Genomic DNA, 13,099 nt, shown 5'->3' on the forward strand with positions numbered 1-13,099 from the left:
GCTGACTCAACATGTTTAGTCATGATTGGCCATGCTTTGTAACAACATTTAACATGACTCAACATGTTTAGTCATGGTTTGTCATGGTTTCTAATTTCTTTGTAAGATTACACTGTATTTGTAATGTACTTAGTAATAAGCTGATTCATCACCTGGTTTGTAAGCCACATTCTTACCAATCCATCTGATTAATCATGCTTAGTAAGGGGGTTCCCAAAAGGTATAAAAGGACCCCATTTTCACCCATGAAATACAATCCTCCCACTTGACTCTTATCTCAAACTGTGTGAGACCACTAAGACTTAAAGTGCAGGCCAATATAAGTGCCTTGAGGTAATCTAAGATATCATTATCTATTCTAAAGTTATATACTACCTTACAGGGGTCGACTATATAACTTTCATTATCGTTATTCTACTCTAGGTTATATACTACCTTACAGGGGTTGACTATATAACCATTGAACAGCTCTCATTCTAAGCTTTACGTGTATTCATAAGACTCTCCCTTTCAACGGAAAGTGAGACACATCTAAGGACGACAAAGTTGAAACAGACTTTCATAGGTTGAAACACGACCTACTAGGCTGAAACAAACCTAATGAATTTATCCAGAACACAGAACATTCCACAACAACTTCATATAAGACTACACAAGAAGAGGACAACAAACTAAATCCTCCCAAGAACTCACCACGTTACCTCCCACGAAGTAGAAAAGTCGGAGACCGTGGACTTAAGGACTGGCAAGAAGTCTTCACCGTGTATAATTGTGTTGTCATTATACACAACTTTCATATAAGACCCTTAAGTAACAAGACACCGCGCGATGACTCGGCTAGTGAGCGCGGACACATCTACCATTTCCCTTCTTAATTATACGTATTGTGTTGAATTGCACGTGTAGGAAGGAGAAAATTCAAACTACATTTATGCAATCCTGACAGTCTGAATGATATTCATAAGCATAGACCAGTGGCCAGGAACAATCAAAACACGCACTTTGGCATACAACGAGTCTATGACCTTGCTAACTTATTCCAGGTCCCGATTGCTGCACCATACGTGGTCTGAAAAAAGGATGAGCACGAACGAGACGAGCGAGAAGAAAGGACACACGTCAGCTTCTAGCTCATCAAATACGATCAGGCATCCGAGTCGTCCCTGATCCAGCACGCCGTGGAACACCATGTCCAAGATCATCTGAGATAGCCTAAAACACAATATGAGCTACTTTCCAGAGACAATTCAATATCCACTTGGCCTCAGTGTCCTGCCGTCCTTGACCAACCTGTTTTGCAACGTAGTCAATCTTTACCATCGAGTACGGCTCACCGATATGCAGCAAATTCTGCTGGAGAAGGGTGTCATAAAGTGCTGCAGAATTTTACTGCGAGCTTGATATAGAGAAGTGATGTTACATCTTCTGGCTGGAATGCATATCAAAATGACTGATGAGTCAAGATCAGTGACAACACACCATATTCAACATGACCTTGCACAAAAGCATGTACTTGAGTGCGTTCAGCGCTGCTGGGTCATCCTGCGATGACATGTTCTCAAAAGTCTCATAGAAATATGAGTATGCGATAGTGTAATCTTTGTCCTTGGCATGGAGAACACCAGATTGCAGGTCTAACGCTGCTTGAAGACCAGGACAATACATATATTGAGTTTACAGCGGACCTAGCGAAAGTGATGGCAGCCTTTGCATTTCGTGGACGTAAGCGTACAATGAGAATACCGGGATGGCACTCGAAGGACCAACCTTGGACTTCGACAGGTTTCCGATGCCACGGTAGATGTGACTCTCGAGCAGGTGTACTTCGGTAAGAATCATCTTATCATCTAACCTTTCAAGCTCTGTCAAGAATGCGTCGATTTGCGTTGAGGCTAACTTGCACATTGATTGCTGATCCATCGGAGGTCGATGCTGAGATGCTGAGAGCATGTCATGTTAATGACAGAACATGTCGGAAAGTTTGTCATACCAATGAACGTGAGAAGGGGAGGGACTCCGGGACGCAATTGCTATAATAGAACACATCAATGCTACTCTTCTTGTCAATGACGAGTGTCATCGACTCACATTTATGAAAAAAAGAAGGTCCTCTGCAGGCAGTACCATAATATCCATGGTGAGCACACTGAACACTCCGCGGAATAAGCCACCCTGCTAGCGAAGGAGAAAGATCTCTAGGATAAGTGATATGGAGACTGCGGAGGTTCATTAGAAAAGGTAGTACTCCCCAGGCAGACCCTATCAAAATCAATGCAACGATGGTCTTCACTGGGCATGATGATGTGGAAGGAATGAAGATGCTTGCGATTTCTCAAGAATTCCGAGATAGCAGGCACGAGGTCCCTGTCTGTGACATGTCGATGCAGACTGATAATCTTGAGAGCAAAATGTGTCAGGAACGGAAGCGAGGACCTATGCAGGCGAAACAAATACCTGACAATGTGAGCGACTCCAGTTGATGACCAGTGGACAAGATCTCTGAAAAGCCCTGGCTGTCTACGGAAAACAGCCCTCAGGCCTGAAACTCGATGATCGTCAAGTGACAGACGGAGATGGCATCCGTTGGGAATTTCCAGTTTGCATTCTTAATGGAAAGCGAGCACACGTTGTCATGACTCTGTGATATAAAGTCATGGGTAGATGTGCTGTTCCCTCTTTCAGCTGTGATGGAGAAATGTGTAATGTGCTTGAATGGTGGGATGTCAATGTCCCCTGAACAGTCAACAAGACTGTATGGAGTGTGAACATGCAAGCTGTTTTGGGGCGAAAGGAAGTATCAAACGACGTACTTGATGGACAGGCTGCAAAGACGATGGTTTGACGCACAGTGTTTCAAGCATGCGATTGATTAATCCACTGTTCCCCGAACAATGCACACTACGAAGGTTGCAGAGCTTAGGCAAAGAGTTAATTAACATCCCTAGGGAGGATTGAGACACAGTAACGCTGAAGAATGAGCACAAACCAGTCTGCAACTGCCAATGTATGTGACGTGTCTGAAACAACAGGCATATACGCTCAAGCTTCTGACCTGTGAGGCAAAGACGGGATCGACGAGAATGCGGGTAAGAATATCAGCACTTCACTGGTAGTGCCAGGCATTGCGTTTCTGCTCTTCCTGGCTGCCATTGACACCCCTGTATCTGTTCTCAGCTCTGGGGGGGACGTCATAAAAAAAGGTTGCGCAACTTACCATTTCTTGTCGTAAATGCTCAGATTGTATTATGGCTTTGACGTCTTGATTTGCAGGATCTGAACATGACACGGACAGCAAATTTAAAAGATAGCGATATCAGCACACTGACGGAACCTAAAGACATGCATGAACCTGACCTTGTTGTGCAGAAGTTCAGTACACAGCTGCTAAACGGGTTTTGGCACGCAACAAAAGATCCCTTGCAACATCTGCTGGTGGAACGCCTGAGACTTGGAGAAAGGACTGAATAGCATTCTCCATGACAATTCAGGACCTTTGTGACACACATCCATCTGAATTTTATTTTATAAAGTAATTGGACGAACGTACCCTTCGGACGGCAAATGCTGCAAAGCATGGAAAAGAACATCAGCCTTTTGAATTGTCAGACAGACACCCTGTTACATCACGGATGCTGGCATCAAGAATGCGAGGATTGAAAACATTCATGAGGAAATTCCCTGGGACTACTGGTTGCTCCGTTGGTATGAGGTGAAAATGGGGGGGGGGGGGGGGTCAAGTGTGGTCCAAAGGACTTTGTATGGTAAATATGTTATACACTCATTTTCGTGATTCCAGAAACTGTCCAGAACCATGTATATAATCGCACAACGGTCTTAGAGAGGAGACCCGACTCAGCCGACTATATGGCTTTCTCGACCAGACATTTTAGGAAGTCGTCGCACAAATACTTTCCCAGGCTCCAGCTAAACCGGTCGCACCGCCGCGGTCAGCCGAAGGGCGTAGCTTGGCTTGATACAAAGTTGTGGCCATCTACGCCTTGGCCCGCCTGAGAGTCTAGACCTCATAGTCCGCCGGCTGGTCAAATTTCTTCCAACATATTCAGGCTAATATCAATGACCGTCCATGACTGGATCAGCAAACTATACTTGAAAGTCCTTTGTTTGGTATCCCTTTGGCACTTTGCCCGGGTGCAAACTGTTGGGTTTGTGTTGGGCCGCCGACATCACTGCTACCATCTCCCTTGTAGCTCCCATTTGTAGTTCTTGACATGAATATCCATCCAAGGGAATGGCTCAGTTGGTCTGACCCTTCCCTTCTCATACATATCTCTGCACAGGAGTGCAACTACATCATCATAACATTCATAAATTTGCCCGAAAGTGAGTATATGTGCACTGCTTCCACTCTCTTCCACTCTTCGTGTTGAGTTTCTGTCTAGCCCTGCTCATCATGCAACTACAGTGATGACAGGGAGTCTTTGGTAGGTGCATGTGTTTACCCGATACTGACAGTGCCACTGAATATCCTGCTCCCAGATGTGTGATATCGGTTTATGGACTGGGTCTTGATGATATGCCGGGTATGACCCATTCTCAAGTGGTCCATGGTACATCTTCCGTGTTACTTTACCACCGGTCTGCTCTCTGCTTATTCCGTTTTTTGTGCTCAAGGCCGACTGTAAACTCATGAGTATAGGATCAGTAACGATCGATTCATCCTTTTATACTGTACTTTCAGGCTCAAGTGATCACCATGGCGGACCTGGCCTGCACCTCGCACTTCTAAGCTTGTGGTCTTTCCATATTGTTCAACGGCCTGAAGCGCTGATCAACGCGCACACATCCACCTGGGCCTCCCGCCCGTTGGTTCTGGAATAATGCTTTGCCTGCTGTAAAGTGAGTTTTGGCAGTGTTATACAAAATATTGTAGATTGACGTAGATCAGTCTACTCAGCATCGCCTATGCCCTGACCAACTTTGTCCGAGAGTATGGGCTGGTTGTGTCGTTCCGACAAGGTAGCCAAGTCATCATCGTCATCGGTGGCGTGGAGGTAATCTGATTATCTGCCCAAATTTTAATTCTCATCCGACAATAACCTATCTACCAGGTGGTTGTAGACATCATGGAGAAAGAAGGTGGATCACTGATAGACCGACCTCGGTCCGTTGCAGCGAGTGAGATGCTCTCACATGAGATGCGTATGACCCTAGCTCGTTCCGGAGAACGCTTCCGGCGCCTCCGAAAAGCAGTACACCCTTATTTACAACCAAAAACGGCACAAGAATACCAAGATATGCAGCACAAGAACGTGATGGACTTTATATTGGATGTGCTGAATGACCCGACGAACCATCAGAAGCATGCAACGCGGTACGTCACTCCCAAGGCCTGTTGTGATCCTTTCATAGATATGGTATCTTAAGGTATGCAGCATCAGTCATTCTTCAGGTGACTTATGGGAAATCTACTCCCACTGCCAACGCCGATCTCGAAGTTGTCCGTATCCACAAAGTTGTTGATCACTTTCATGCCACGATTCTCCCAGGAGCTTATCTGGTCGATCGTGTGCCTCTTTTGCGACACTTGCCTGGTTACAGAAAACAACTTGATGAGTGGCATCATGAGGAGCTCGAGCTATTTAGGCATCAACTAAGGCCCGTCAAGAGTGAAGTGGTAAAGGGCTTTTTGTTTTGGTAAATGTATGTCACTTACATCTTGTTGTACGCAGGATCGGAATGAAGCTGGCCCCTCCTTCACCAAGACACTATTGGAAAACACCGAAGAACAGAAACTCTCTATAGATGAGATGTCGTATCTTGCTGGATCACTCTTTGGGGCAGGATCTGATACAGTAAGCCATGCAACTTATTTATCTTTCACGAATTCACTTTCTGTTTAGACCGCTGTTGGAATTACCGCTACTGCTATGGCTGCAGCATGTCATCCACTGGCTCAGGCAAAGGTACATGAAGAGCTAGACACAGTGATCGGGTCAGACAGAGGTAATACGAAATCAAAGGGGTACAAAGATTTTGATTTCTCAATTAATTTCCCATATAGCGCCGACCTTCAATGACTCGAGCTCCCTTCCCCAATTGCACAGCATTCTTGTTGGAAACTTTGAGGTGGAGACCTATCGTCCGCATAGGTAAATTCGAATTTTGGCACACTCTGAATGATACTGATATGTGCTCAGGATTTCCCCACCGTGCAACCAAGGATATTTTGTGGGTCAGTGTCTTAATCTGTTGTAACCCACGTTCTCATTCTAGCCTGCAGTGCAATCAGCTAAGGATACTGCATTCCCAAGGGTGCAACTGTCTACGGCTGCCATTGGTATGGCGTTGCTTCACGGTATACATTGTTTCATTAAGCACATGTTTTCAGGACTCTTTCTCGCGATCCTACTGTCTTCCCAGCTCCTGAAACATTTAATCCTCAGCGCTGGCTTGATTCAGAAGGCCGCCTTAATGATGATCATACGAAATTCATCACATTTGGCTTTGGTAGACAGTAAGTCGTTCCGACGCCGATTTTCAGACCGATCAACGAAGTTCACTTATCATCAAAAGTGTATGTCCCGGCCTGCACCTCGCAAATCAATCGTTGTACATTACCCTCGCATTTCTTTTGTGTTCTTTCTGCATTGTTCAACGACCTGATGCACCCATCAACACGCACGCTTTCAATGATGCGGTCATTTCTCATGCAGCGCCATTTGACATCGATGTCATTCCCCGTGTAGAGGTTGTGAAGCTGAGAGCGATGATGACGGATGGGTGTATTGATTAGAATTTTTTTACGCTATGTGTAATATCAAGACTCTTAATAAAGAATTGTTCGATGACCTGACGCACCGAACAACACGCATACTTCCAGTGATATTGTCGGGTCGAGGATGACAAAGAATTGGAGCATACCTGCTTGTTCCATGGTATTAGATCGACCGGGCATGACCCGTTCTCAAGTGGTCCATGGCACGTCTCTTGTGTTACTTCACCACTGCTGATAGTATCATGGCCATGTCCTGCTCTCAGAAAAAAAATTGATGTTAGTGGTGCTTGCTTGTCCTGTTCTAGCCACCTGGCAGTAACTACGATGAGGATGAGGGCCAGGTGGAATCTTTATGGTCCCGGGGATGACTAGTCTGATGTGCAGAGTAGTGATCTACATAGTCAAAAGTTGACACTAATATTCCAAGAATGGTAAGTCGGTTACCATGTTTGGACTTCTGCGACTTCTACGACTTCTGCGACTTCGATTCAAAATCATAGTCGGACCAAAGCACCGCGCCGACTTGCTCCCTGAGTGTAAATAATGTACAGACATTATACAGACACTAAATCTAAAGTACTTACTGTGTTTTTTCTACATGTCTATTTTATGATCAACCTAACCTAAACCATGAGTTGTAATATCAGTTCTGTATTGCCCATGTCCATATCCGCAACCATTGCTTCTTTCCCCCGACAAGATGGCTATCACAGTTAGACCTCTTAATAGAGAGAAATTGGTATTTCAATTTCAATTTTAGTGCTGCAGTGCAAAAGCTAGAAAGATGCGGTACTCTGTGCAGCGTGCGAACGAAAGTTTCTGCGTCTATAGTAACTATGTAGCACTACTACTACTTCAACCGGTACAACCAGCACCTGCTGAAATTAAAAAATCGGTGCTTCGCCTGAAAAATCAATCAGACAGGCTGGTCCCGAGCCTAACTAGCTTGTGAAGGCAGACTTATATTCTAAAGACCATCTACATTGCAACCCTTCTTAATTCTGCGACTCTTCTGAGACTTCTGTGACTTTTTGCGACATTTGCGACTTCCTTCGATAAAGAACAACTTAAAGGTAAGCATTAAGACAATTAACTCCTATTCATATGACGCGTCGATCCTATTGTAAAGGTCACGTCCACAGTCACAACGCTGAAATATTGACAATGAACACTGAGTGGTGGACATTGTCTGTTTATGTAACCCATTTAATGGGGTTCATTTCCATTTTCATCTAACCAACTTTCTTTTCCATACCTGGAACATCACTTAACCAACCAACCAACTCCCTTTGATCTTCTCTAAAATTGTAGGCTTCGTATCATTTTCACGGACTGCTGTGTGTTGACAAGGATATTTCTAGTTTACATACCATGTCTGATACTAAGAGACTCAAATATCCCGATCTGCAAGGTCTACCTCCTAAGGTGAAAGCCTACTGAGTACCAGAAACGATGGACACAGAGGATCAGAGAAGACCCCACAGAAGAGAAAAGGATATGCGAGAAAAATAACGCGAACAAACGACGCTCACGGGCAGCTCTGAAACAGAGAGCACTCGAAATCGCCAGCAGCGAGCCCCCTCCAAAGCGGCGTCAGTGTTTCAAGATCCAGCGCAGCCCAGGAACCCAACGATGTGGAGAACGTGGAGAACTCCGTGCAAACTTCAAACTCTGGCAACCAGGTCTCTTCAGATGCTCCAAACACTACTGGGCCATCTACTTCTCATGTCCCATTCGACGATACCCTCATTGATCCCATTCTCCTACAACAGCCCGTTGCTGAAACTCAGCACAATTCCCCTCCTATCACAACCCGAGACGTATGCATTATGACGGATTCCCCACTCGTTAATCCCTATGACCTCGCACCCCCCTCACCTACCTTGTCAAATCTCACTGACATCGAGTCCCTCGACTTGGCAACTCCCATAATCGCCTCTCAAGTTCATGCAAATTCGCCGACAGTAACATGGAAAAGTGGCACAACAACGGTGCTGCCGTATATATACAAGGACGGTAAAAATGTGCTGCAGAGTGACGCAGATGCGGTCGCATATGTCGCTACACTTCCTGAATCCAGTCCTGATTCATCAAAACACGTTCTTCATCTACACTACGGTGACTGGCGCTCCAAGAAACGAGAGTTGCGAGAAACCATCACTTGCCGCGCTTTGCCAAAATAAAGCTGTCGTCCTTCGTCAATGCGATCAACCTGTAGCGGACGAACTCAATCTTGAGCTACTGGAAGATTGGGGTATGTCAGAACTAATGCATGTTGTCATACATGGTCAGTCTTTTTCTATTCATGCTTTTTAAAAGTCAATCTCACACATTTCAACAGATGCAGAACAGCGTACGAAGAATTCTACATATCCCCAGCAGCGTGGAACACTTGAGCAGTTTATACGCAACATACGCGACCAGAGCAAGATACAGTGTATTCTTGATATTCCGCCCGCACAAGGGGGTCTCCCGCTTTTTCTGAGGTGCGCTTCGTCACGTTCTCTCGCATCATCAGTCTGAACTTTATTTTTTAGCTCCCTAGATAGTGGCATCGTCGACAGGTGGAATCAGTCCACCAACGATTGTCCTATCGGTGATCAAGTTCACCCTGACAACTTTACAGTACGCTCGTGGGGTTTGCTAGCCAAACCAGGCTGGTTCACTTATTTTCATCATGACTCAGACAGCGGATGCACTTTTGTTTATGGCATCGTCGGCACAAAGCAATGGACCGTGGCTAACCTGAAAAATCAGGACACTATCTCTCAGACTGCGTTCGCCAAGGCAGCCAGATTGTTAGGTACTTTTCCCGAGAACCGCGAGGAGATTGCTGCTTTATGGGATATAGAAGTAATCACTGTCAGAAAGGGGGATCTCCTGTAAGTTATTAACCCTATGTTTCTTTGAAAAATTTTGCTAATATGTTCAAGTATACAACCACCTGGTCAATTCCATGCTGTCTATTCGCCTGTAGAAGCCTTTTTTACCAGGCGGGCATTTTTTCAATCGTGACACTCACCATTTGTCCTAAAAACTCTCGTCACTTGGATCACAAGCACGGCAATTACTTAACAAATCAAGCTCACTCGCACTCCTTGGAAACGTTCCAGCGAATGGTAGTTAACCTACCGCGCCTCTCTTGCCGCACCAGTAAGCATTTGCACTAACTAATCCACATTGATTGCTTCTAACGTCCCTTTAAGAGTTATATACTAGACCTCTAATGGCGCTCTGTCTTATGGTTTTAGACCCGGGCGCTTATGTTGCTGCTGGTGGAGACAAGAGAAAACTGGAATTGGAGAGCACGAACCGAGCAACGGCTATCACAGCCGCTATTGTCAACCATTTCTGGATAAACCTCAAGACTGGCGCAAAAAACATATCGTACTCCCAATCAGACTTCAGGGAATAAGGGTATATTTGGCCCAGGGGACTTGATCGATATGAATGAGTTAACCACTTGCCTCCAATCGTTCATGGAGATCGCAAATGATTGATTTTCTCATTACCACTTGCCTCTGATTTTTTATGGAGATTGACGATGCTTGTCCTAGATTCCTTACTTATTTTCATTGTTGGACTTCAGCAAGTTCACAGCTTTATTGTATTACTATGCTCGTATGCAATGTAGATTGACTACACAGAACTAATAACGATGTACGAAGATAGGGAGACAATCGAGCACAAAAGTTATATGTGCATTTATTGCAATCCTGGGCATTACATTACGCCCTGTGCAGCGTCTCACCTAGTGTTTCACTGTTGGGAACAATCCCATGCAACCATCGTCCTTGAGACTACAGAAAATAATTAAAGTCGAGAATAGCTGACAAGTCAAAGCCACTTACAGGTGCTGGTGTACCATATGCCTCACAAGACCCTCGAGCCATGTGGTGCACCAGATTTTATGCAGATGTTAGTAGTACTAGTGACGGCGGCTGATCAGAACAATTAACATCGATCAATAGAACTTATATCTAGACATACTGCTTCTCTGCCCATGTGCAAGCCAACCATCAGACCGGAAATAGTTAAATCAAAATCTGAAATTGGTGCACTATTAACTAGTATAATGAGGTAGCGTGATCACGATATTGATGTGATGAGAACGTTCAGGACCTTTTCTGGCACTAACAGACGATCTTTAGTGTCGAGACAGCTTCTGAGGCCACGATGCAGAAATTCTATTGAAAACATCAACATTGAACGGCCATTCAACTTCGGGGACCAGCTGGCAAGCTGCAATGAATATGTTGGGATCTGTGGATGTTTCGAGCTACCATTTTGCGGAAGGAGCTTCCGAAGATGCGACAGAGATGGCTGGAAATTCATACGACAGAGAAATTGCAGGAAGGTACGACTCTGTTGCGTCAGAGGGAAGTGTGCCAAAATCAAGATCGCAGAGCTCGGATGGAACGTAAACAAGAACTGGTGACCGTTCAAAGAGTACTTAGCTCAGAGTGGAATGGACTATGCAACAGAACACCTACTAAGGTTTGGTACCAGCGCATCCTGTTTCGTGGATGATCTAAATTCATTTCGGCGCAGAAAGACTTCTGACGTCGACGTTCCTTCTTTTTCGTCCCCTGTGGACTCCTGGTGTGAGCTATCTTGACCAGATGACCGGAGAACCTCGATGAGATCTTGCTCCTTGACTGGTCCATGTGGGCACGTCGGGCATCGTGGCACTTCTCCCTTATCTGTGCATGTCGGAAGATATAATATAATGCATTCTTTACAACTGTGTTATAATGTTAGCATTGGTAGATGAAACGGACAGTATCATGCGCACCATTGAGATAAGAAATGAATAGGTAGCGCGCATTGCAGGTAGAGGTGACAAGTTGTATGGTATCAATAAAAGACGGCTCGAAATACATCAGAGAGTGCAGGTAAAGCACATCAGCAAGAATTAGTCGAGATATAAAGGCATGCGACTCGTAAAAGGCGCGTCAGGATGCCCTCCACTACGGCAAAAACCCTGCATTGAGGGTGGATAGCAGCAGATTGCCCCTCCCAGACCGAATCGGCCGAATAGTGCGCTGTGTGAATCTAGATTGCATGCAAAGAGAGTTGGTAAGGTTGAGTGACATGCAAATTGAGTTACTTACGAGCAAGTTGAATTGAGATGTTGAAGTTGAGGTCAAGTTGAGTTGACACGTGGATGAGTTGACTCAGTTCAACTTGAGTTGCCACATGAGCAAGTTGAGTTGGGAATTTCGAGTTAGGTCTTCAAGTTGAGTTACAAATTTCTGAGTGAATATTTTTGTCCGCCACGGTCCGTCATAGCCGTCATACATCACTGTAATGAATGAGCTAAGTAAATGGAAAGAGAACTAAGCCACCGCAGTCCGACAACTTCTGCGACAACTTCTGCGACAGCTTTTGACTTCTACTTGGAGACAACTTTTGTGACATACTTCTGCGACAACTTTTGCGACAGCTTGTGACCTCTACTTGGAGAGAACTTTTGCGACAACTCCTGCGACAACTTCTGCGACAACTTCTGCGACAACTTCTGCGACAACTTCTGTGACAGCTTTTGACCTCTACTTGGAGACAACTTTTGGGACAACTCCTGCGACAACTTCTGCGACAACTTCTGTGACAGCTTTTGACCTTGGAGACAACTTTTGCGACAACTCCTGTGACAACTCCTGCGACAAATTCTGCGACAACTACCATGCAACCACCAACATTTTGACCTCTACTTGGAGACAACTTTTGCGACAACTTCTGCGATAACTTTTGCGACAGCTTTTAACTTCTACCTGGAGACAACTTTTTGCAAACAACTACTGACAAAGTATGGTGGGCGGGAGCTAAAATTTGAGGGACTGCCAGTCCATGCTGTTATAGCAAAGCGTACTGCAGAGAATTTTCTTGTTTGGTTGTACACTCCAAAGCCTGCAAAGGAAGAAGATGTAGGTGTGCACAAAATCACTTTGACCTATACTCATTAGTGTTTAAATTGTATTCGACTCGTGCAGTGAGAGATGATATTACAAAATCCAGGTTAGGTTTGAGGGTGACACTACACGTATTTTTCGCACTGATTACAATTTGCGTGTCTATGTATTTTTCAAAAATGTAGGTACCGCATGGAAAAAATCTTGTTCACGAGCTCAATTGCAACTCCCACTCCAGGTATTTAAAAATATGGTTGGTTGGTTGGTTGGTTGGTTTATTTGTCACAAGTGAGACGCCTGGACCACGAAGCTGAGAGATTTGTTAGAGTAAGATCATTGCCAGTACAGCAACATCGACGATAAACCTAACCCTAATTTAGGGGCAGGAAAATGGATATTGCGGGTGAACTATTACACAGCGGGGAAACTGACATTTTACCACATTTTGCCG

General features: G+C 44.9%; 4 protein-coding genes across 4 annotated transcripts; 2 read left to right on the plus strand and 2 right to left on the minus strand.

Moving 5' to 3' along the window:
• Positions 1 to 1,018: 1,018 nt before the first annotated feature.
• F5891DRAFT_1189355 (uncharacterized protein) lies at positions 1,019 to 2,136 on the minus strand (the record flags this gene model as incomplete). Its single annotated transcript, XM_041367149.1, has 8 exons — positions 1,019 to 1,069; positions 1,119 to 1,212; positions 1,259 to 1,350; positions 1,391 to 1,429; positions 1,480 to 1,634; positions 1,686 to 1,940; positions 1,991 to 2,030; positions 2,089 to 2,136. The coding sequence occupies 8 exons, from the start codon at positions 2,134 to 2,136 to the stop codon at positions 1,019 to 1,021; spliced, it is 774 nt and encodes a 257-aa protein (XP_041225457.1).
• Positions 2,137 to 4,229: 2,093 nt separating this feature from the next.
• F5891DRAFT_1128830 (cytochrome P450) lies at positions 4,230 to 6,754 on the plus strand (the record flags this gene model as incomplete). The annotated part of the gene is made up of 12 exons (XM_041364323.1): positions 4,230 to 4,341; positions 4,498 to 4,499; positions 4,902 to 5,012; positions 5,070 to 5,332; positions 5,386 to 5,635; positions 5,691 to 5,813; positions 5,862 to 5,964; positions 6,045 to 6,110; positions 6,159 to 6,197; positions 6,256 to 6,298; positions 6,350 to 6,475; positions 6,535 to 6,754. The coding sequence occupies 12 exons, from the start codon at positions 4,230 to 4,232 to the stop codon at positions 6,752 to 6,754; spliced, it is 1,458 nt and encodes a 485-aa protein (XP_041225458.1).
• Positions 6,755 to 8,107: 1,353 nt separating this feature from the next.
• Positions 8,108 to 10,151, plus strand: F5891DRAFT_980826 (uncharacterized protein; the record flags this gene model as incomplete). Its single annotated transcript, XM_041377046.1, has 8 exons — positions 8,108 to 8,161; positions 8,199 to 8,328; positions 8,354 to 8,752; positions 8,817 to 8,990; positions 9,078 to 9,222; positions 9,274 to 9,618; positions 9,714 to 9,889; positions 9,988 to 10,151. 8 exons carry the CDS (start codon positions 8,108 to 8,110, stop codon positions 10,149 to 10,151), a joined length of 1,587 nt encoding a protein of 528 aa, XP_041225459.1.
• A 336-nt stretch (positions 10,152 to 10,487) lies between these two features.
• F5891DRAFT_980827 (uncharacterized protein) lies at positions 10,488 to 11,619 on the minus strand (the record flags this gene model as incomplete). Its single annotated transcript, XM_041377047.1, has 6 exons — positions 10,488 to 10,536; positions 10,588 to 10,619; positions 10,727 to 10,796; positions 11,020 to 11,167; positions 11,230 to 11,439; positions 11,532 to 11,619. The coding sequence occupies 6 exons, from the start codon at positions 11,617 to 11,619 to the stop codon at positions 10,488 to 10,490; spliced, it is 597 nt and encodes a 198-aa protein (XP_041225460.1).
• Positions 11,620 to 13,099: the final 1,480 nt, after the last annotated feature.

The sequence above is a fragment of the Suillus fuscotomentosus genome (genome assembly GCF_016647785.1).
Source record: "Suillus fuscotomentosus strain FC203 chromosome Unknown F5891scaffold_30, whole genome shotgun sequence".
In the NCBI taxonomy this organism is placed as follows: domain Eukaryota; kingdom Fungi; phylum Basidiomycota; class Agaricomycetes; order Boletales; family Suillaceae; genus Suillus; species Suillus fuscotomentosus.